Source organism: Euleptes europaea, chromosome 13, assembly GCF_029931775.1.
Source record: "Euleptes europaea isolate rEulEur1 chromosome 13, rEulEur1.hap1, whole genome shotgun sequence".
Taxonomy (NCBI): domain Eukaryota; kingdom Metazoa; phylum Chordata; class Lepidosauria; order Squamata; family Sphaerodactylidae; genus Euleptes; species Euleptes europaea.
Window position 1 is genome coordinate 15,493,849 of NC_079324.1, and position 23,686 is coordinate 15,517,534.

The 23,686-nt window shown below is 44.4% G+C and overlaps 2 protein-coding genes across 2 annotated transcripts; one reads left to right on the forward strand and one right to left on the reverse strand.

The window, feature by feature from the left end:
- Window positions 1-7,233: 7,233 nt before the first annotated feature.
- Window positions 7,234-7,611, forward strand: LOC130486424 (60S ribosomal protein L35a-like). Its single transcript, XM_056859697.1, is given in 2 exon segments — window positions 7,234-7,287; window positions 7,289-7,611. Coding segments are annotated over 2 exon segments (327 nt in total). The 5' UTR covers window positions 7,234-7,260; the 3' UTR covers window positions 7,589-7,611.
- A 507-nt stretch (window positions 7,612-8,118) lies between these two features.
- On the reverse strand, window positions 8,119-21,186 carry CHMP1B (charged multivesicular body protein 1B). Its single transcript, XM_056859426.1, has 8 exons — window positions 21,100-21,186; window positions 15,443-15,540; window positions 14,412-14,558; window positions 14,109-14,177; window positions 13,579-13,686; window positions 11,753-11,796; window positions 10,425-10,497; window positions 8,119-8,373 (listed from the first exon to the last, which is right to left on the reverse strand). Exons 1-8 carry the CDS (start codon window positions 21,113-21,115, stop codon window positions 8,329-8,331), a joined length of 600 nt encoding a protein of 199 aa, XP_056715404.1. The 5' UTR covers window positions 21,116-21,186; the 3' UTR covers window positions 8,119-8,328.
- Between the last annotated feature and the right edge of the window lie 2,500 nt (window positions 21,187-23,686).

Consider the following 23,686-nt stretch of genomic DNA (forward strand, 5'->3'; position numbering starts at 1 on the left):
CTATGGCAGCCTGGCTTAGATTTGCTTTGTTATTGAATGCGTTCCACCCTCCTTCCCGCACCTTCTGGTAGAGCACCTGCTGCACAAATCAAGAGAAATCTTGAAAACCATTATCACTTTAAGCATAAAAGCGAGGCCCATAAGCTGGGAAGAGAATTGGAGACCTCATCTATTTAGAACCTTAAAAGATGAGGTTTGTCAAGTTTGTTGGGGGCAAAGATTGACTTCACTGTGATGAGGTTTCCTTTGTCAACTTCCAGGTCACAGCCATTCGTTACAGCGTTCTCCAGTAGACTGGAACTAATTTGCAACACTCCCAATGGAAAGGTCTGTGCTAGCTATGAGCTCCAAGCCACATAACTGGCACTTTATAGTTGCAAAGAATGAAACTTAAGGAAGGGCACATTATGTGAAGTGCATCGTTATAGCTGTACTGATGGAAAACAAATTTTCTGTACCCACAGTGCAAACATACGAAGCTGTCTGAGCATAAAGGCAAAGGGTGTTTGTGTCGTTCTGTGTCCTCTCCCCCAAAGTGCAAGAGGGTATGGAGTAGCACTAATACTTGCTTGATTTGCAAATATACTGATATAGGCAAAGAGGGACTCCTTCAGAATAGTAGGCCTACCAGCCCACCTTGGATTCCCAGAGAGAACAAACATTTCTAGATTTATTTTATGTAACGAGAGCATCTTGAACTTAAAAATCATAAATCTAATTTTAAACATGGCCCCAGAGGGTGGTTCAAAAAATCTGCACAATAGGGTCATGGGCAGATAGAGGAAATGTTCTGCAAATCCCAGGCATGTAGAAAAAGTCCAAAACATTAAAAATTTTAAATGCCAAAACTTAAAAAAAAAAAAACGCCGCTTGAGCAGGAACAGCTTTATAGGGTGACCTAACAACCCCAACATGGTGTTTCCCAACCCCCTCCCTAAAGCAAAAAATGAGCATGAATGGGAAAGTCAGGGAGGCAGGGTGGAAAGCATGCAATGGGAGGAGTGGAGGGGGAACAGAAGAGCACATGATGAGATGGAGTGGGGGGAGAGAAGGGGTGAAGGGGTTAAAGCAAGAGTGGTGGCCAACAGGGAGGTGAGAGAGGTAGAAGTAGGGGATGGGAAGGGGAGAGGCTGCAGGCGCTGAGAGGATGATGAAGAAGTTGGTTTTTATACCCCGCTTTTTCTCTGCCTTTAAGGAGTCTCAAAGTGGCATACAATCACCTTCCTTCTCCCCCCACCCACAGGCACCTTGTGAGGTAGGTGGGGCTGACAGAGTTCTGAGAGAACTGTGACTAGCCCAAGATCACCCAGCAGGCTTCATGTGGAGGAGTGGGGAATCGAACCCAGTTCTCCAGATTAGAGTCCACCGCTCTTAAGCACTATACCACGCTGAGAAGAAAGCCCACGAGGGCTGCAAGTGAAATGGAAGGAGACCTGAGAAAGTGGCAGCTGGGGGGAGAACAAAATGAAACATTGGTGGATGGGAAGGAACAAAGCCGGGAAAACAAAAATGCAGACTGTGGGGAGCGATTTCCATTCTTCTATGAGCCTCCCCTTGTTTACTCCTAACACCAATGTCCACTATTCTATAAAATCAATGTGATGTTAGAGGCACAATTGGATTGCTCCCAGTAATGAACAAAATGGAGTCTTAAGAGACCTTGAAGACTGGCAGATTTATTGAAGCATCAGTTTACATAGGCCAGAGCCCACTTCCTCAGGTGCATGAAGTGAATTCTCGATCAGCAGAATACGTACACTGCAAAGGGCAAGAAAAAAAATGTGACAGGGAGATTGAGAGATTTTCATGCAAAACTCAAGAGTATACCAAGTGAGCACAGAGTTTATGCACACTGGCTCTAATTGGTGATGACAGGTTAACCTTAATCTGTAGCAACTGATGAACACGTCAGCTCTAACTAATTCTTTGTTACTATCGTTACACCTATTGATGAATTCCACTTCAGCCATTTTGCACTTGAATCTGCCTTTGAAGCTCCTTTGTTCGAGACTGGCGAGACTCTCAATCTGCAAAAGAATGCCCCGTAGACTGAAACGTTCCTCCAATAGGTCTCTGAATGTTGCCATATTTTTAAAGTCAAAAATGGGTCCATTTCATCCGCTCTGTTGACAGTTCGCCATATACAGGCCATGCAGCGGTAGGTGCCATCTGTACATTCTTCAGTTCTGACTCCAGCGATGGTGATCTCATAGGGAGATCATTGACGTTTAAGGGATGGCATCTGTGTGCCCCTCCGATAAAGTGGGCTATCAAGAGCACTAAAAGATCTTGGCACTGAAACCAGTCCAAAGGGAAGTTCTTGTCATTATTCAAGAGGAAGTGTAGGCAAAACCTATGTGAGAGAAGAAGGAGACGTATGTAAAGTTCAAAAACGTTCTGGTCCCACTCCTGTGAGAATCTCCACCAAAAATATTTTTCTCTGCTGATTTGTGATTCAGTTGTGCAGAACAATGAAGATCAAGAAGAATACGCCACACAGTTGCTCCGTAGGTACTAGCTGGAGATCTCCTGCTATTACAACTGATCTCCAGCCAATACAGATCAGTTCACCTGGAGAAAATGGCCGCTTTGGCAATTGGATGCTATGGCATTGAAGTCCCTCCCCTTCCCAAACCCCGCCCTCCTCAGTCTCCACCCCAAAAACCTCCCACCGGTGGCGAAGAGGGACCTGGCAACCCTATTGCTCCATGAGCTGGAATTGTTTCTAGAAAGTCAAAGCGGGTGCACTCAAGGTTGCCAGCTCTACCGTAGGAAATTCCTGGGGATTTGGGGGGCAGCGTCCAGGGAGGGAGGAGTTTAGGGAGAAGAGGGAGGTCAGTGGGGGTGTGATGCCACAAAGCCCACCTTCAGAAGCAGCCATTTCCTCCACGGGGGATTGATCTCTGTTGTCTGGTGATCAGTTGTAATTCTGGGGAGGTTGGCAAACCTAGATGCACTCCTATTATCATTCCAATTCTATGTATATATCTACTGCACTTTTATCCTGCCTTTCCTCTAGCACTGTTATGCAGAGTGGAATACTCCCTTTTTCCTCTTTCAAAAGTTTTTTTTCCACTTTAGCTTCTCTTCGTAGTTTTCGGTTAACACCTCAGTGCACCCTTTCATAGCTTCAGCCCTTAAAAGGTTTTTTTTTTTTAATGTTATGCATCAGAGAGTGGTAGGGTTGCCAACCTCCGTACTGCTATTACAACTGATCTCTAGCCGATAGAGATCAGTTCACCTGGAGAAAATGACCGCTTTGGCAATTGGACTCTGGCATTGAAGTCCCTCCCCTCCCCAAACCCCGCCCTCCTCAGGCTCCGCCTTAAAAACCTCCCGCTGGTGGCAAAGAGGGACCTGGCAACCCTATATGCAATACCTCACCAAACGTCAACAAACCCCAGCCCAAACAGCATGATGTCACTGCCTTTCAGAAAATGTTGGGTGTTGATTCTCTGGCTGGGGGCTGGGGGCACAGATCCATAGTTATCAAGGAATCCTCAAGAATGTCTCTCTAGCAAGCCCAACAATCCTTTAAGTTAGGGTTGCCAGGTCCTTCCTGGTCACTGGCAGGGAGGTGGAGAGGTAGGGTTGCCAGCTCCAGGTTGGGAAACTCCTCCAGATTTGGGGGTGGAGCTAGGGAGGGCAGGGACCCCAGTGGGGTACAATGCCATAAAGTGCACCTCCCCAAAGCATCCATTTCCTCTAGGGGAACTGACCTCTATTCCATTTATTTACTAGCTCCTTTGACCAAAGGTCTTGAGCTTAACCATAACAATAATACATAATACAGGAACTGACCTCTGTAATCTGGAGGTGAACTGTAATTCTAGGGGATCCCCAGGTCCCACCTGGAAGTTGGCATGTACAGCTTGATGTAGGGTACTTCTTGGTTTATTTACCATTTCTCTGTTACAGAATGTTCAGGAGTTCAACAGGGATGCTGTGACTGGGAACGTATTTATCTAGTCCATCTGATGAAAAGGCCAGGACCCTTCCCTTTCAGAGGTGGTGACAGCCACTCCCACCTCAATAACTTGAAAGCTCAAGGCTGATCACCAATGAGTACTGGAAAATGGCCAGGGTCTCCCGGTGCTCTGCAAACTGCCCTTCTCCTTCTCCCTTTAACCTATCAAGTCTTCTAACTTTTGGCCCCCTTTCCATTCTACGATCTGCACTTTCAGGCACAGGTTTGCACAAAGCTTCCAGGTTTTGACTGTTAAGAAAACACAACTCCCTCCGACACATTTTTCCCCCCAGAAACATTTGCAGCTAGCCATGTGCTTCAGAACCCTTCTCTACGTACACATCAGAACTGATTTAGCATGACTTTCACAATAAAGAAGAGCCAAAGGTCACCCCCCAGAGCCTATTGGGCTGCCAACAAACCTTCCTGGGAGTTTAAAGGGCTCCACTGGCGCTTGAAATTGGTTACAGATTGTCCCAATATGCGTTTTTTCCTTTATTGGAATGGTAATGACAGGGTGGCACTCTTTGGAAGAGGGGCTTCCGATACAAGGGAAACCGCTGGCCTTCCTTACCATCCGCTCAACGCTCAGTGCGCAGTTCACATCAAGGCACTGATTGTGGACTCCAGTGGAAACACGATCATTTTAAAAAGCAAGTGAGCTACACTGGGAACCCTTTCCGAAATATATTTTCTATCAAACTCTCCGGGCTTTCTACCAGCTATGCTAAGATGAATTATTCAAGAGGGCTTTTTTGCACAGGAAATAGGGCTATACTGTAATAACATGGTTCAGAAAGAAGCTTGGGTAACGGGTTCAGGACTGTAGACAATACCACTGTGTACGGTTTGTACTATCTGTTGCTGTTAAATAAGTTCCTACTATGTGTTTCTTCCATTTGTTTTAAAGTGTCGCGTAAATAGTTACGCTGTGCTTCACCTCTGGTTGGCTTCCAGATTTCTACAAGTCAAATCCTATTGCACTGTCTATTGCAGGGGTGTCAAACATAAGGCCTGTGGGCCAGATCCGGCCCCTTGAGAGCGCTTATCAGGCCCGTGAGCCAGCCGAGGAAGCCACCCCACCCACTCTTGAACTGGGCTGGCGAAGCATGGCTGGGCCCAACCAAGTGGCATTTATGTCATATTCGGTCCTCATAACAATTGAGTTTGACAACCCTGGTCTATTGGATGCCCCACCCTGCTGATTATATTGACTTAATCTGTGTAATCAGCCTGGAGTCTGTGGATGGGGCTGTGGCTCAGTGGTAGAGCCTCTGCTTGGCATGCAGAAGGTCCCAGGTTCAATCCCCAGCATCTCCATTTAAAGGGACTAGGCAAGTAGGTGATGTGAAAGACCCCTGCCTGAGACCCTGGAGAGCTGGTGCTGGTCTGAGTAGGCAATACTGACTTTGATGGACCAAGGGTCTAATTCAGTATAAGGCAGCTTCATGTGAGCCCCAGACAGAAAGACTATAAATAACGTAAGTAATAAATAGAAGTCGGTTTATAACTGTGTAACTATTGTATACACCCCCTTCCAAGAGCACTGTAAGACTTTTACGGTTGGAATGAAATTGAATATGTTTTTACTATGTTTTCCTTCGATGGTTGTTAACCCACTTAAGCATGGGACAAGGCCCAGCTATTTCTCTGGGTTTGGAAAAAACTTATAATATAGGCGGGCCCCTGCATATACTCAATTCCACCTCATACATTAATCCCATAATTAGTAAAAGAACATTTTCTACTTTGTTACTCAAATACCATGGCTAATAGGTTTGCAGGCCATCCCCTTAAACCCTGGGCCCTGCTGAAGCATTTGGGAGAATAGACATTCCCAGAAGATATGGCGATATTCAGAAAAAGGATTAGATCTGTTGATAGCTATGAGTAATGATAAATAGAACCTCCGAGTCCAGAGGCAGTCTACCTCTAAATACTAAGGACTGTAGGAACAATGAAGGGAAATGCCCTTAATGACATGCTTGCGACTTCTGCAGGGACACTTGGCTAGTCACTTGCCCCGTAGCAACCAGACGGTTGGACAGTGGTCTGATGCAGCAAAGAAGTTCTTGTGCTCTATCAACAATTATTTCGCTTTCTAGCACAACTGGCATACCAGAGTGTTAGTGAGGGAAAATACCTTGCCAGCAAGAATCTAATTACATTTGGTAGGAAAGGCTCATTCAGGCTTTAAGAGTTGAAGAAACTTGTAAACAAGCTGATCAGGAAGGGTCTCCCAAGCCTCCTGCCTCTGCTGTTAAAGCAAATGTTATAGAGGAACCCTCCAAAACAGCAAAGTCTTCTGCTCCCCTCTACTGGTCCGAGAAGTAAAGACACAATCAGAACAACTATCCCATTGTCACAATTTTCCTGAAATGCACCAGCAAGACAATATCACGTCACAGATAACACAAAGCAATGGATGGGGGGAAACGGACATTTGTTAGTCTATCCTACCCTTTCTCCAGAGCACAGGCCAAGCTCCCCTTCCCTTCCAGGGTAAGTACACCATTTCGCAGCGAGCCTGCCTTCTGAGAAACCAGAACACAGTAAGATCTGCTGAAGCCAGCCCAAATGCAGAGTCTCAGAGCAAGAAACAGGGGAACAGCACAATCTTGCCTCAGAAAATAACTATTATTTATTTATTTTCTGCAGTCATCTTGTTTGTGGGCTTCCTAGAGGCACCTGGTTGGTCACTGTCTGAACAGACTGCTGGACTTGATGGACCTCGGTCTGATCCAGCATGGCCTTTCTTATGAACGGTTTTTGCAAAGACTTCAGTATCGTATCTATGAGAGCTTATTTCCTTTTAAGTAATCCACCTCCTACCTTAGAACCCAGAACTGTGACAAATGCTGATGTGGGTTGCATGCAGAGCATGCATGTGCAAAGGGCCATCGCAGCCAACTTATGGCGATCCCTCATTGGGTTTTCAAGGCAAGAGACTAAAAGAGGTGGTTTGCCATTGTCTGCCCCTGCGAGGCAACCCTGGACTTCCATGGTAGTCTCCCATCCAAACCCTAGCCAGGGCCAATCCTGTTTAGCTTCCAAGGCCTGACCAGATCAAGCTAGCCTGGGCCATCTTGTTTGTGGGCTTCCTAGAGGCACCTGGTCAGGGCATATGCAGAGTACCACTGAAAAATGTCTTTCTGCACCGCAACAAAGCTGGTATTTTAAACTGGTCCTTTAAAGAAGCCTGAAACAAAGTCTATGTGCAACTATAATAAATATGAGAGAATATGGGCCAGAGTCGTTGTGCCCTGCTGGGGACAGGACTTCAAAGCAACACCATGACTGGCAGGCTGTGGTCCAAGGCCACTTTTTGCTGGCTAAAAGCGGGGTCTCTGCAACCAGAGGGAGCACACAGCCCTTCTGAAGACTGAGGGGGTTTATTCCCGCAGTGAGACGGAATTCTGCTTGGGCAAGAAGTGCGCCTACATGTACAAAGCAAAAAACAACACAGTGACTCCTGGCGGCAAATCCAACAGAACCAGAGTGATCTGGGGGAAGGTGGCCCACGGAAACAGTGGCATGGTGCAGGCAAAGTTCCGCTCCAACTTGCCTGCCAAAGCCATTGGACACATGATCCAAGTGATGCTGTATCCATCTAGAGCTTAACTGTGGGCAATAAATAAAGTTTACAGTATATTACAAAAAATATATATATATGAGAGAATGCCTAGGCAAAGTGTTGAAAAATATATTTTATTCCTTCGGAACTGAAGTGACGATACCGACCGAAGGTTCCAGTTACAACAGCTTGGACTACTATCATTTTCAGCTTTGCTACAAGAATGCTTATTCTACAGTGCCAAAGGGAGATAATCTAGCACAGTTTAAAGAATGTACAAACAGGCACAGTACACTTCACATGCACCACTCTGCCCACCTGGTTTGATCATGTTCCTTGAGTATTAAGCGTAACAAACATGTGGCTGGCATACACCCCCTCAGACGATCACAAACCTTATCCATAATTTAAAACCCTGATATATAACTTAAAAATCACATATGTCAGGGGTGCAGCTTTCCTTTTAATGGGATGATCTGACATTATACTTGTTAAACAGACATTTTAGTCAGGGCCTTCACCAAAGACATTTGCAAAAATATAACCTTCAACTGGGGGGGGGGAGTGCTGTACAGAACTAGAAAACCACACAGACGTTTAAGGGTTAATACCACTTTTTGAGTCACTGAATGTATTTTAGAAAGCGTGGCAAGACAAAGACAAGCACCCTTGAGTACGGTAGATAAATATCCAGACGTGTTAGACAGAAATGCTAACGGGGCTGTGAGTTATGTACACAGAATGCTTCCGAAGCATACATGAAGAACTGCCGAAAGGATGCTTCCCGTTACACTTGATCACGAAGGCGGGCCAGCCTTTGCGAGAGCTCATCCTGTACAGTCCAGGGAAAAGAAAAAAAACAGTCACCAAAACATTCAGTGATGCACTACTTAAAGGACCATAAGAATATAAGAAAAGCCCTGCTGGATCAGACCAAGGCCCATCAAATCCAGCAGTCTGTTCACACAGTGGCCAACCAGGTGCCTTTAGGATGCCCACAAACAAGGCAACTGCAGCAGCACCATCCTGCCAGTGTTCCACAGCACCTAAGATAATAGGCATGCTCCTCTGATCTTGGAGAGAACAAGTATGCATCATGGCTAGTATTCATTTTGACTAGTAACCATAAATAGCCATGAACATGCCTGCTCCGTAAAGAACTACAAGATTCCTCCTTCCCCAGTATTAGCTCTTCTATTCCACAAAAGTTGAATCTGGAATAAGACCTTGTTAATTTAAGAAACCATCGAACTCCTTTTTATCTTTGCTGTTGAGCAACAAAATGCTGAACAACAACAATAACAAAGAAAGGAGACCAAGCTCAGGCAAGATCTCATCAGGTCCAAGGATTTACATTTCACGTATTGGATACGCCTGAACTGGACTACTGGATTTCAGGATCGCTGGGAAGTTACACAACAGTCACTGCTATTAGACAGAGGGAACATCCAGCCATTAAAGTTGGGGGAGATGGGAGTAAATAGTTTAACCCAGTTTTAGGAATGTGCAAGAAATGGCCTTCCAAAAACATGTAGAGGGGAAACAGGCTTTGATGTGAGAAGCACCTTTGGTTTTGCAGAATACACTGGACAGAAATGTTCTGCAGGTCATTTTTATGAAGGGGAAGAAGAAGAGTTGGTTTTTATATGCCGACTTTCTCTGCTACTTAAAGAAGAATCAAACCGGCTTACAATCCCCTTCCCCTCCCCACAACAGACACCCTGTGAGGTAGGTTGGGCTGAGAGAACTCTAAGAGAGCTGTGACCAGCCCAAGGTCACCCATCTGGCTTCACATGGAAGAGTGGGGAAACCAACCCAGTTCACCAGATTAGCCTCTGCCACTCATGTGGAGGAGTGGGGAATCAAACCCGGTTCTCCAGATCAGAGTCCACTACTCCAAACCACTGCTCTTAACCACTACACCACACTGGGACATTCTGGGAGGGAACCTTGTAATGGGACAGGATTGGAGACTATTGCAACAATCATTCTAGGTATTATCCGGCTTTTACTGTATTGTCCTCCACCTTTGTCATTCCATTTGCTGTTTGCAAAGTTGTTGTACTCTGTACTACAACATTGTTCACTGGATGCCTGATGCTGTGTGGGTACATTTCTTTTCTTCCGAACACCCACCTTAGGTCTCAGAGAGAAAGGTGGGTTTCTAAGTAAATACATAAAACTAAAAATGCAAACAATTTGTAAGCTATAATTGGAAAGCTATAAATGAATGAGATATTGATACCGGGATGGAAGAGTTAATTGATCTAGCATCCAAGAAAAAAGTAGCATATTTTTTTAAAAAATCAAAGCTTAGAAGAGAGATTTTTTTAAAATCCTGGGAAATTTTGTGCAATTCTATGATGTATTAAAATTTTATCCTTCCATTCTCACCCTCCTGCTCTGCCCCCCCCCCTGCAAAAAAAACCCTGGTCTTTCCTTATTTTATTTTCTACTTTGGGGTTTTCCTAAGGATTTGTCTTTGTTGTGAGTGTGGATTGATTGCATAAGGGGAACTAATTGCATAGGGGGAGAACTTACAATTAAAAAATCTGATTTTTAATTGCCAGCAACTTTCAACGAACATTTTACATTGTAAGGGCTATATTGGAAGGAAAGTAAATGACGATGAAAGATATGTATAAGCTGCTTAAAATTAATTTAATAAACATGCATATATTTTTCAAAACATTAAAAATGAAAGACCCCACAAGAAGCAATAAGACAGCTTCTTCACATTTATCGTCATCATCCCAGTATGAGGTTGGGCCAGATTACATACTGGTAGAAGTCAATGCAGGTGTATCTCAAAGTTTCAATGCTAAGACGCTGCAGCCATTTTTATAGGCTGTTAGGGGAAAAGAGAGAGAGAAAATGAAATACCTGTTCTGTTGAAGCAACACTCGTGCCAACGGAACCTGTCTGTCCTTGAGGTAGCTCCATATTCAAGTCAAGGCTGGAGGTTGAAAGAAGAGAAGAAAAATTACTTGCATGTGCCATCAAAAAACCCATCTCTTGGGCCCATGTTGCCACAAAACACAAGCCGGAACTGATTACATCAATCTGCCTTTTACTGAATCAGACCACTGGTCCATCAAGGTCAGTCCTGTCTACTCAGACTGGCAGAGGCTCTCCAGGGTCTCAGAGGTCACCTCTTCCTGGCCCTTTTAACAGGAGATGCTGGGGATTGAACCCGGGACCCTGGGCATGCAACACAGATGCTTTACCGCTGAGCCACAGCCCTTCCCCTTGAACTGCCCACTCCTGCATGCTTATACCACCTAATCCTCAACATGTTCACCCCAATTATGCAAGAATCATGCTCAACTCATGAAAGGCAGCAACGAGTCTCAAAGGACCTGGCCGGCATGAGCAATGTGCGTGCCACAGAACATGTCCCAAAATCCTCTGCAATATATAGGGGTTTTTCAACATGCTTGTCAGCTAGATAAGACAAATCCTGTGTGCGCTCCTTCAGACATACATCCAATTCCCACACAAAGGTATTCCAAGCTTCTGCCCCCACAGATGTCAGGTTATGCTTTCTCAGTATCTCCAAACCCAAATGTGGTTCAATTAATGCCCTGCTAGGCCTGGACATGGGATAAGCAGTTTTTAAGTGCCAGTATTTTTATTCCAAGGCCCCTTGGTTATTTCCATACCCTAGCCTAACCTTCCCCCATACAAGCTGACCAGAAAAAAAAACATGCCCTTCCCCTTTAACTGGTTTCATATGCAGAAATGAGCCACTGAAGCTTTTCTTGGCATGGAGCTAAACAATACCACCAGATAATTGGTGGAGATCAAGACGACATTAAAAAGATAGCTAGAGGGATCCCTTTAGCAACTGACAATCCCAGATAAGAGGGATCTTCTGCTGCATGCACTGCCCACTGGATACTCCAGCGTCCTCTTCTTAATATAGATTCCATTTCTTTTTCTTCCCAAACGTTTCATGAAAAATTCTTTCATTAATTTCAAAGATGAATGACCAGTATACCTCCCAACTGGAGAGAGGGAGGAAGGACCGGTGATGTTCTTGCGAAAACATAGTGCAATAGTTACATGAAGCTATTCCCAGGCAGTCAAGTGCCTGGATGCTTGTCAAAGCAGGGACACCCAGCACTGACTGCTAGCTCTTGAGTACATTGCTGGGCGCTTCCGGTAATTATGATGCCTGAGGTTTCAATTCTCTAGAGGTTCACACTTACCCTGCTTCATCAGCCATTTCTTGAAGAAGCAGATCCACTTGATTCTGGGGGGGAACGGAGAAAAAGACAGAGATGACCAAAGCTGTTTATATGAAAATATACAAAAATAACTAATGAGAAAGATCTTCCAAGTTCAGGAACTTCAAGTGCTTTACCACGAGGGGGAGCTACAAGCACATAAACGGTCTCTGCTTACACAACTACTCCCTTAAATCCGCTGATTCAGGATTCTGGATGTTTTTCCTGGCCGGGATCCAGGGAAATATTCAACGAAGGTGGTTTTGGGTCTGCACTTTCTCAAGCAGCAGCCCCATCTCAAGCCATGCTTGATACTTGGCGAGCCAGAGTTGTGTAGTGTTTAAGAGTGGCGGTTTGGAGCGGAGGACTCTAACCTGGAGAGCCAGGTTTGATTCCCCACTCCTCCGCACGAGCGATGGATGCTAATCTGGTGAACCGGGTTGGCTTCCCCACTCCTCCACATGAAGCCAGTGGGGGACCTCGGGCTAGTCACAGCCCTCTCAGAGCTCTCTCAGCCCCACCTACCTCACAGGGTGTCTGTTGTGGGGAGGGGAAGGGAAGGTGATTGTAAGCCGGTTTGATTCTCCCTTAAGTGGTAGAGAAAGTCAGCATATAAAAGCCAACTCTTCTTCTTTTAGAAGTGCTGTGAGATATGCCATATGGGGTCTGCTGTTGAAATCCCACTGCGGATGCCCAAGCCAGGGCTTTGGACCATACCATCATTCTATGTGAATTGAGCATATATGCCTTACAAACACACACACACCAAGTTGGCTGCATGTTGCAGACAAGAAAGGCAGCTTGCCTGTCTCTGCAAAGAAGCTGGCCTACTGAGAATTCCCCACCCACACCACTAAACAAAACAGAATTGAATTTTTTTCCAAGTCGATCTAACCCTCCTGAATCGAATGTTCCTACCTCTAACTGGCTTTCTGTTCTGGGTGCAGCTTCTCAGGTGGAGACACACCCAGCTGATCTTGCTCCCGAAGTCATTCCACCAGGGCTGAGTCACCCTGACTCGGATGGCCTGATCTCATCAGATCTCAGAAGCTAAGTTAGTTAGTACCTGGTTAGTACTTGGATGGGGGACCACCAAGGAAGTCCAGGGGTGCCAACACAGAGGCAGGCAATGGCACAACCTCCTCTGTTTTGTCTCTTACCTTGAAAACCCTACAGGGTTGTCACAAGTCAGCTGCGACTTGACAGCACTTTCCACCACCACAGGAGAGTGGGTTGGTGTCAGGTGCTGATAGGGTGGGGAAGGAGGGGACTGATGTGGTCACAAAACCTTTTAAGCTCAACAGGACGGTGGGGATTATTTTTGACCAGCTGAAGCCTGTGCTCTCTAAGCTGGACAAGCTCACTAGTGCAATGACAGATCACGATGGGTAGCCGTGTTAAGTCTGTCTGTAGCAGCAAAAAAGAGCAAGAGTCCAGTAGCACCTTAAAGACTCTCAAAATTTCTGGCAGGGTGTGAGCTTTCTGAAGAAGGGAGCTGTGACTCACGAAAGCTCATACCCTGCCAGAAATTTTGAGAGTCTTTAAGGTGCTACTGGACTCTTGCTCTTTTCTAGTGCAATGATGTAACCTTAAAAATACTGATCTGCATTTTGTTTGCAGATCAAAATCTGCTCTCTTCTATAGCCAAGATAGAAGACATCTGGCTCAGTGATTTTTTCTGGCTCAAGGTGGAAGATGCCTCCTAAACCTGCCCAGACCTTTCTCTGAAAGTACCTCACTGTGGCAAAGATGAAAAGAATCCGTTAGGATGGACAGCTCCAAGTTATATCTCCCTTTGTAGATCTTACCTGTGGTGTTGTTAGCGTGGTGGTATTACTCATTGTGTCTTCCATCTGCTGCGTCTGAACATCTAAGGTTTCAAACTGCTGTTCGAATTTGTCCATCAAAGCAGAGATCTGCAAAGACAGAAATGGTGTCAAAAAAGCAGCATGTGCCCCCAGGGATAAAGGAAAGTATTAAACTTTTTTTTTGTTCCCTTGCTGGACCTGATGAGATCCTTATATCTCTCTTTCACCTCTTTTTGGGTCTCCCCTCATTACTCCCAGGGACCAACGTCACTGCATATTAATGCTGATTCCCCCTCTTTAATGCTGGTTTTAAATTGTATGTGGGAGGGAATCATAGCTATGGTGCCATTTTCCCCCCGGTCAGGTTAGGTTTTAAGATTTTAAATGGTAATGACTTGTATATGTTTTTGAGCTTTATATTTTGTTCATCCTGATTACTGTATAATTGTGTTGTTCTTAGCCGCCATGAGCTTCCTGGCTTCTACTGGGAAAGGGCGGGGTATAAATCAAATAAAGTAAAATAAATTTACCTTTTCCAAGTTCATACTTTTCAAAGTAGCGTCCATAGATTTAACCACTCCAGCCATTGACTTTGTTACCTATAAGACATCAAACATAGTAGCCAAGTTGAGAGGTGCACAGTGGGGGTCACGGATACCTCGCCCAGCTCCTTCAGGAAATCTGGAAGATCTTTTTCACTAGATGCCAGTTTCAGGCAGACACGAACCGAACTGGCTACAAGGAAAATTTGCAGATTTGCCTTGCTGTGCACGGTGCAAACTGGTATTTTGTCAACTTGTGACTCTTACTAAAACCGCCAGTAAGTTGCTTACCTTGCCCATTGTGACTGCCGTCTGAACTCTCGCTGCCACAGCATCTACCCGAGCACTCATGCGCAAGAAGTTGATCGCTTGATTCTTCTGCCGGATTGCATTTTCGGCATGTATTCTTGCAACTTCAGTGTTACCCTTCTGAATTGCCTTTTAAAAAGAAAGCAGAGCCCAGTTTTTTCTCCCTTCCTTTAGAGTTGTGTCCTGGCAACTTCAAGCTTTTAACCCTTCTCTGCAGTGAATGAAATGACAAGACACCTAGGCTCAAAACATGTTCGCCATTTTCTGAACTACACGCAAAGCAGATTAGCACTATGCATTAAAGAAACTCAAATGAGAGATTCCAGAAAACAAGGAAGTTTTCTGATGCCTTCTTCAAAAGGTAGTAGAAAGACACACTGATGGTTCAGAATCATAGAATCAGAGTTGGAAGAGGGCCGTAGAGGCCATTTAGTCCAACCCCCTACTCAATGCAGGATCAGCCTAAAGCATAAAGTGTTTGTCCAGCCATTGCTTGAAGACTGCCAGTGAGGGGGAGCTGACCCCCTCCCTAGGCAGCTGACTCCATTGCTGAACTACTTTTACATGACAGGTAACCTCCCAGAGACATAAACCCTCATCCAAATTTGCAGAACATGCTGCCCTGGAGATACATATGGGCAAGTGCGGGGGGGGGGGTCCTAAGTGGCCAAATGACTGAAGGTATTGTCAAAGATATTCTGGTAAAATAATCTGTAAATTATGGAAATGAGTAAAAGATAATGGTAAAAAGAGAGAATCGGGATATTCATATGTTAAAGGCACAATTCAGGATTAATGCTCAGCCACTACTTATGTTTTCAGACTAATAAACAGCTGTGGGGAGGGAACAGTGAGCTAATCTACGATGAAACAGTTTTTGGGGGTGAGCATACTCTGGACACATTAGCACTGCGAGTTTTTATGTACATTTCTAATGTCACACTGGAAGACCCTGGTTACAGGCTATCAAACAGAATAAAAGACTTCCAATGCAAAAAAAAACTCTTGCTCACCTTCTTAATTTTAGCTTTTTCAAGCTTTTCTTCTTTGTCACACTTTTTGGCATTTCTGTTAAGCTCTTTGGCAGCAAACTTCAAGTTAAAGAGATGTTCTGCGATTCAAGTTAAGGAAGATGTTGGGAGTCTGCAAACTACATGCATGCCGACAGCATGAAGTCTGAAGAAAAACTCGCTGAAGTTCAAATGTTTTCTTCCAAGATATACAGCCACGATTTAGTCCAAAATACTGAATATGACAGCTTGATACAAAACTAGTGACATTGGTGGATGGAGGAACTAGGTTTACATTTTCCCTGTTTAGATTTATGGGTTACCTAACCAAAAAAGCACGTAACACAAGCATTCCCACATTTTAAAAAACCAAACCTGTTTCATTCAGAGAGCCAGCACAGTGTAGTGGTTAAGAGCAGTGGACTCTAATTTAGAGAACCGAGTTTGATTCCCCACTCCTCCATATGAGCGGAGTCTAATGTGGTGAACCGAGTTGATTTCCCCACTCCTCCATGTGAAGCCAACTGGGTGACCTTGGGCTAGTCACAGTTCCCTCTGGACTCTCTCAGCCCCACCTACCTCACAGGGTGTCTGTTGTGGGGAGGGGAAGGGGATTATAAGCCGGTTTGATTCTTCCTTAAGTGGTAGAGAAAGTCGGCATATAAAAACCAACTCTTCTTCTGCTTAAATCCAGAAGAAAAGTGCTTGTTGTCTTCTGTACAGCAAATACAGTGACTCTCATACACATGTGGCAGACCTGCCACAGGGCAAAATGTGTTGGGAAAATAATATATAAAACTATTCCCAATATAGAAGAATAGAAGAGCAAATGGGCAGAATATGCTGTGATGGCGAAACTAACCAATCTAGTAAATAAAAGACCTAGAGAAGAATTTATCTCAAACTGGAGGCTCTATTATGCTTATGCGAGAATATAAGTTATGAGGAATTTGATATGGAGGATATCAAAACTGTGTTGTTAAAATGTATTGTTGTTCAAGTTTAATAGAAATATAGAAACAGACACTATCGTATACTTTAGAATGTATCGGGATACAAGGGATACCCACACCCAGGGTAGACATGCACACTTTTATCGAAATCTTTGAACAGTAGTACCACTGTACTACTTGTGAAGTACCACTGTAACCCCAATCCCCCATCCTTTTTTATGTTTATCCTTTTATTTTTTTTAAAATAAAAATATTTTTTAAAGAAAATAATATTGAAGAGATCTGGGAGATAAAGGTTCCTTTGGAACTAGAAGTCATTCCCTTGAATTAACTCAAAATATATCAAGAGATACTTTTGCATTTGTTAACAGTAGCATGTATAGCATGTGTGTGTGTGTGTGTGTGTGTGTGTGTGTGTGTGTGTATTTACCGGTACTTTTAATTTTTAAAATTTATTATACTCCCAAACAGAAAAGACATAAAAATATATTTTGTTATACCAATGGTGGCAATCTACAGATAAGCATCTATTAAAGATTTTCAAATATCTCAAAATATATCTATGTGCAATTGCTGTCTATATGCCATACATTCAAATTTTGACAAGGTTGGAAAGCCCTCAATCCACTGGATTATGGGAGGTGGGCATTTATCTATACAGTGTTGTAATATAAGTTGTTTAGCAACAGTAAGGGCACGGAGAGTCTATTTCCATTGACTATCAGTTAGTCTCCAGAAGACATGCAAATATTTTAAAAGGACATAAGCATACTCAAAGATTAATGAATATTCTAACACAATATTAATGAGTAATTACTTCCTCCCCATAAGACTAAATAATTGGACAGGGCCAAAGCATACATTTAGGAGAAGGATCTTGTAAGTTACAACACAAGAAATTAGCCACCTTGGTTAGTCCTTTACTAAAAAGGTGCTGTAGTGTCCAGAATACTGTAAACATAGTTTTTTGCTGAGTTATACATCAGGTGTAACTAGGGCTGCCAACTCTGGGTTGGGAAATTCCTGGAGGTTTCAGGGTGAAGTCTAGAGAAGGTGGGGTTTGAAGAGGGGAGGACCTCTGCAGGGTATAATGCCATTGATTCTGCACTGTGAAGCTGCCAGTTCTTCCAGGGATCAGTTGTAATTCCAGGAGATCTCCAGGCTCCACCTGGAGGCTGGCAACCCTAGGTATAACGTTTAGGACCGTATCCCATTGTTTTGGCAAAATATGGCAGTCCAGCTACTTATTCTGTTGGTTTCTGAGACTTTGCATATTGTACAATATATATGAGGGACTGAAAGGCCAAAACACCACCTAGGGTAGAGGTCCTGGCGGATTTCTGAACTACCCTTTGTCCAAGGGGCTCAGGGTATATGCTTCTCTACTCCATTTAACCCTCAAAACAACCCTGCATAGTAGGCTAGGCTTAGAGTGACTAAAATCAATGACATCATATTTGGGCTTCATAGCAGAGTGGTGATTTTCCCCCAGGGCTCTACCTGAAATACACTCCCACCTCCCTGAATGCTCAAAGAGGAAGGCCACAACTTCACATCAGTCAAAGCTTCCAAATCATCTTGGCTTTGAAAAAGGGTGTATTGCTGCAACCGTGAGACTATCAAGGCTTGGATGAAAGGAGAGGACAGCGACTTAACCAGTAACTACTACCAGTCTTTATTTCTGGTTGAGATTATTTACTCCTACAGGGTGGGGCAAATCAGCGAAGTTCTATACCACTGTGTGAGAAGACTGCTGGACTTGAGGGGCCTTGGTCTGATCCAGAAGGGCCTTTATGTACTTAGAAGGGACAGTCTCAGCTCTGAATTTCAGCTATGAATATTATCTGTATTAGAATTCCTGTCAAAAGAAATCTAGCACAGCAAGGAGAAAGCTTCTACCCCACCCTTCGCTTGCTGAGTTGCTTTCTATTTGCAGGAAGTTTCTGACATAGATGATTACTCCAAACTAGGATCCTTCTTGTGCAGTCAGAAATGACAAAGTCCATTCCACCACTTCATTTTCTTGCCTGCATGAACCAGATCAAAAGCAGAAAGAACATGGGAAAGAAACAGTTTCTGTCATTCTTTCCAACTAGTACCTGTCAGAAAGACCTATCCTGGCTGCAAGTTGTAAAAGAGATCCCTACACAGGATCATGAAAATTGTCATCCAAAAATAAGCAATGTACTTTATTATTTTTGAAAAAAATGATATACAACTATCCGAGTAAACATTCAAGAAACATACAGTGTACCTCTTGCAGCTGTATAGAAAGCTGTCATTCAGTCTTAAACAGATATGCTTGTACAGTTCATATTTAGGAAGTAGCTAAATAATAAATGGGACATTTTTATTTTAAATGGCCCTTTACTCTCCTTGGCAACTGAATCCACCTTGATTTGAATCAGCCCACCCTGCATTAAAACTACAAACTATCTTTTCCCCTAGAGGACACAAAGCTTAAGAATACTCCTTTACTTATTCGACCAGATCACACTAACTAGAAGTGCATCACTTTCAGCACCTGAAAGTGAGCTGAGAGCAAAACAAACCAGCCTGGAAACTGTTGTAAAATTCAAGACACTCCCTACTTAACAGAAGTTGCACTCCAGTAAAGAGCTATTAAGGCAGTTTGTCCTGCTGCCTGTACATGAAACAGCTGGAGGAAAGAAAAAAGCAGAAATAGTATGATCTACAACCCAAACAGAAGGGAAGGATCAGAAACCTCTTTCTATTTTCCTTGACAGGACTGCAAAGAGCCAGAAGGAAAACTACACCTGCTTCAAGAAACCAAAAAGGGAAAAAAAGCAGGGAAGATGATATCATGATGTGTCACTGCCTGTCATGAAGTCAGCCACAGGTTTGGCAAAGTGACAGACCTTAGGAAGAGACTGGTGTCTGACCCGCTCCTGGTTGACTGTGCAATCCTATGCAGAATTACTCCAATCAAAACCCACTGATTTTGACAGGCTTTGTCCAGAGTAACTGTGCACTGAATGCATTGCTGAGTTTTAGAAAGAAGAGAACAGAAAAGCTTCGGTTCTAAAGAGAGAGACAGTGGAAGAATGAGGAATCCCAAAGGGATCTGTGCCCTTTCTAGCCATATTCAACGTTCTTTTTGCTGTGACAATAGAAACAATCTAGTGGCACCTTCAAGAGTTATATGCCTTCACAGTTTACAGCCACACCATCAGACCCATTAAATGTAGGTGATGTAAAAGTAGGTGATGTGAAAGACCTCTGCTTGAGACCCTGGAGAGCCACTGCCGGTCTTAGTAGACAATACTGACTTGGATGGACCGAGAGTCTGATTCAATATAAGGCAGCTTCATGTGTTTATGTGTACTGCCAATTATTAATGCAATCTCTCTGTGGTTATCTTCCATGCAGACGTCACAGTGGGACTTTTAATATACCACATCTACAACTTCTCTCTCTCGATATCCACAGCAACGGAAGCTAACACTTCATGCACCCGATGAAGTGGATTCTAATCTTGAAAAGGCTATGCCTCTACAACACTTGGCACTTAAACAATGCTTCTCTTGTGCAAGCAACACATTATCTTGCTTTAATCCTTAGAACAGATACATGAGCTAGGCCAGAACAGATACCATGCACCCCCCCACCCCCAACACAGCACAGGTGGGGGAAAGGGCCAAAGCTTGAGCAGAATGCCTAAAGACATATAGAAAAGGGCAAGAGTCCAGTAGCACCTTAAAGACTAACAAAAATATTTTCTGGTAGGGAACCAGAAAATATTTTTGTTAGTCTTTAAGGTGCTCCTGGACTCTTGCCCTTTTCTACTACTGCAGACAGACTAACAGGGCTACCCACTGTGAATTAAAGACAGATGTAACATTTGAACCGGGGACTTCCCAACCCAGATTTGGCAACCCCGCCCCACCCTGAAAGGGAACCCCCACCCCATCTGTAATATGGGACCAACAGTGGGAAAAGGTTTAAACTCTACATGAGTGCTAGCTGTTTTGTGTTATTACTTGGACACTGTAAATGCATCAACTGCATTTGTAGGAAGGCAATATCAAAATCAGACAAATAAATTTGCCTTATAGACAAGACTACTTGCTTACATGCACCCCGTGCCACAGCTCACGAAAGCTCCTACCCTACCAGAAAATATTTTTGTTAGTCTTTAAGGTGCTCCTGGACTCTTGCCCTTTTCTACTACTGCAGACAGACTAACAGGGCTACCCACTGTGAATTAAAGACATATAGTAAGTTCACGGCAGATGTAACATTTGAACCAGGGACTTCCTGGACCCCAACTCTGAACTGCATCAGGTCATTTAGTTCTATTAAGGCTCTGAGAGACCACAAGACCTTTGGGGAACCCTTACAGTGATCAACCACCCCCCCCCAGGCCTATGGGACAGCCCCCCAGAACAAGCCCCGCCTTCCGGCTGCCACACCCACACACAATCCGCCAGCATCTGCTAGGAGACCCTCCCTCAGCCATGACTCCCTTACCCAGCGCAAAAGGGGCAGGGCTTACCCAGTAGCCACGCCCACGCGCTCAGAGCCCACCAATCGAGAGCTCCCCCTAGCGTTGGGGGTTCCAACGTGGAGACCACGCCCCTCCCTGTCACTCCCGGTCGAGGGGCGGGGTTTATGGAGCCCTCGCGCTCCGCAGCCCCCAATCGGAAGCGTCCCTCGGTCTCCCCTCTCCCACCCCCGAAAGGATACTCTCCATCGCGGACATGGCGGCGGTGGTCGAGGCACCTCAGGCCCGGCGACGGCGGGGAGGAAGGACTTTGGCTCGAGGGCGGCAGCTACTCAGACTCTGGTCTTGTTTTCTGAGCCCTCACTTCCGGCTTCCGCCCTTTCTCTTGCTCCGCCCCTCCATCCTGTCACGCGCAGAGGGTGGAACCCCGGCGCCCGAGTCGGTCACAGAGACAGCACGCCGCGGGAGGCGGCCGAAGGGCGCATGCGCACGCCGCCCGTTGGGGGAGCCAATCACAGCGCTGCTTTCTTTCTTTGTTTTAATAATTTTTTTTATTATTTTCTTCATTTAATACATCAGCATATACATCAACATCTATTACTAAAAAAATTAATAAAAGTGGTAAAAAGCAAAGAATTATAGTAATTTTAAACTTAAAAAATAACTCCCCCCCTCACTCTTTTCCATCTAAAATTAAATTGTATATACTTTTGCTATTAAAATTAATCCACATATTATTTAGTTAATATATACTTATCTTATGAAATTTGTTAATTCAGTCTCTTAATGTAACCGCAATACAAAATACATAATAGGGATTAAATCAAAGAATATCCTTTAAACGGTCCCATTAAAAACTGATTTTCATAAAAATTCTCCACGCCTCCCATTCCCCCCAAAATTGTGCATTCTGATTTATCAAAGCTGTAAGTTTCGCCATCTCTGTCAATTCCAGCATCTTATCCAGTCATTTTTAGTCGGTATCTCGCTGCTTTCTAGGCGAGCGGGGAAAGTACACAAGAGCGCAGGCGCAGATTCTCCTCTCCCTCCCACCCGCTGGTGGTTTATTTAAAATGCTGCCCCTGTAGGGCGTCAGGGGTAACTGCAGGTGTTGTTTCGAAAAGGTGCTTGCTGGCTTTGCAAAATGAGCCGGGCGAGATCTCCTGCTGTTACAACTCCCTTGGAGAAAATGGCTGCTTTGGCAATTGGACTCTATGGCATTGAAGTCCTTCCCTTCCCCAAACCCTGCCCTCCTCAGGCTCCGCCCCCCAAATCTCCAGGTATTTCCCAACCGGGAGTTGGCAACCCTAGATCTTATGCTTACAGTTGCTCTACCACTGTGCCAGCCCCCACCCAGGGTTGCTATTCTGCAGGTGGGGGCCTGCAGTTCTCCCAGAATTACAACTCTCCAGACTACAGAGATCAGTTTCCCCTAGAAGAAATGGCAGCTTCAGATGGCATCACATCCCTGCTGTGCTCCCTCCTCTCCCCAAACCCTGCCCTCCCCAGGTCCTATCCCCAAATCTCCAAGAATTTCCCAACCCAGATTTGGCAACCCCGCCCCACCCTGAAAGGGAACCCCCACCCCATCTGTAATATGGGGCCAACAGTGGGAAAAGGTTTAAACTCTACATGAGTGCTAGCTGTTTTGTGTTATTACTTGGACACTGTAAATGCATCAAGTGCATTTGTAGGAAGGCAATATCAAAATCAGACAAATAAATTTGCCTTATAGACAGACTACTTGCTTACATGCACCCTTTGGCACAGCCCACGCTACTTCCAGCCTCAAAAAATCCATTACAAGAATGTCTGTTGAAACATATACATTCAAAAGGACTAGGATCTGGGTAACCCAGGTTCGAATCCCCCCTCTGCCACGGAGGCTTGCTGGATGGCCTTGGGCCAGTTATGTACTCTCGGCCTAATCTACTTCACAGGATAAAACGTAAGGATAAAACGGAGAGGAGAGAATGTTGCAAGCCACTTTGGGTCCCCATGGGGGAGAAAAGTGGGTCATAAATGAAGTACATTCATAAATGTTCAGCACTGGATTAACCATGTTGGAAATTCAACATTTATGCTATTAGGAACTTTCATGAGGCACAGCTCACTTCTTCAGATACAACAGGATATATATTGTTCATTATAATATACTTTATATTTATATATGGTATATTATAATATTAAATACATGAATAATGCTTCTCTTATTGTATCTGAGGAAGTGAGTATTATTTCATGAAAACTTATACTGGAATAAAGGCTAGTCTTTAAGGTGCCACCGGACTTCTGTTTTGTTTTGCTACAATAGACTAACACAGCTACCTCTGTGGATTTAACCATGTTGTCTCTACCCCATGTCATTTACATAGTTCAGGAAATGGTCCATGACTCAATGGCCATTTATGCATGGGAGGGTTTGCCTTGGATTTGCCGCTCTCTAGATGCACATTTTCCCCATCTGAATTCTCAAAACTCAAAAATAAGCCTCCATACCAGGTTCTGAGAATTCAGATGGGGAAAATGTGCATCTAGAGAGCGGCAAATCCAACGCAAAACCTCCTGTGCATAAATGTAATGGCAGAGCATCCGCTTTGCTCTGATTGGCAGCAGCTCTCCGGGATTCCAAACAGAGAAAAATCTTTCCCCTTTAACTGGAGATGCTACGGCTTGAACCAGGGGCTTTGTTCAGGCACGGTCTCCCTTTGGAACTTGTAGGACGTGTATAATGCAATTTATGCTTGTAAGACGTGTATATTGCAATTTATGTAGGCTGCGCATGGGACTATTTCCATAGGAAATAATCATAAGGTGTAGAAAAGAAGT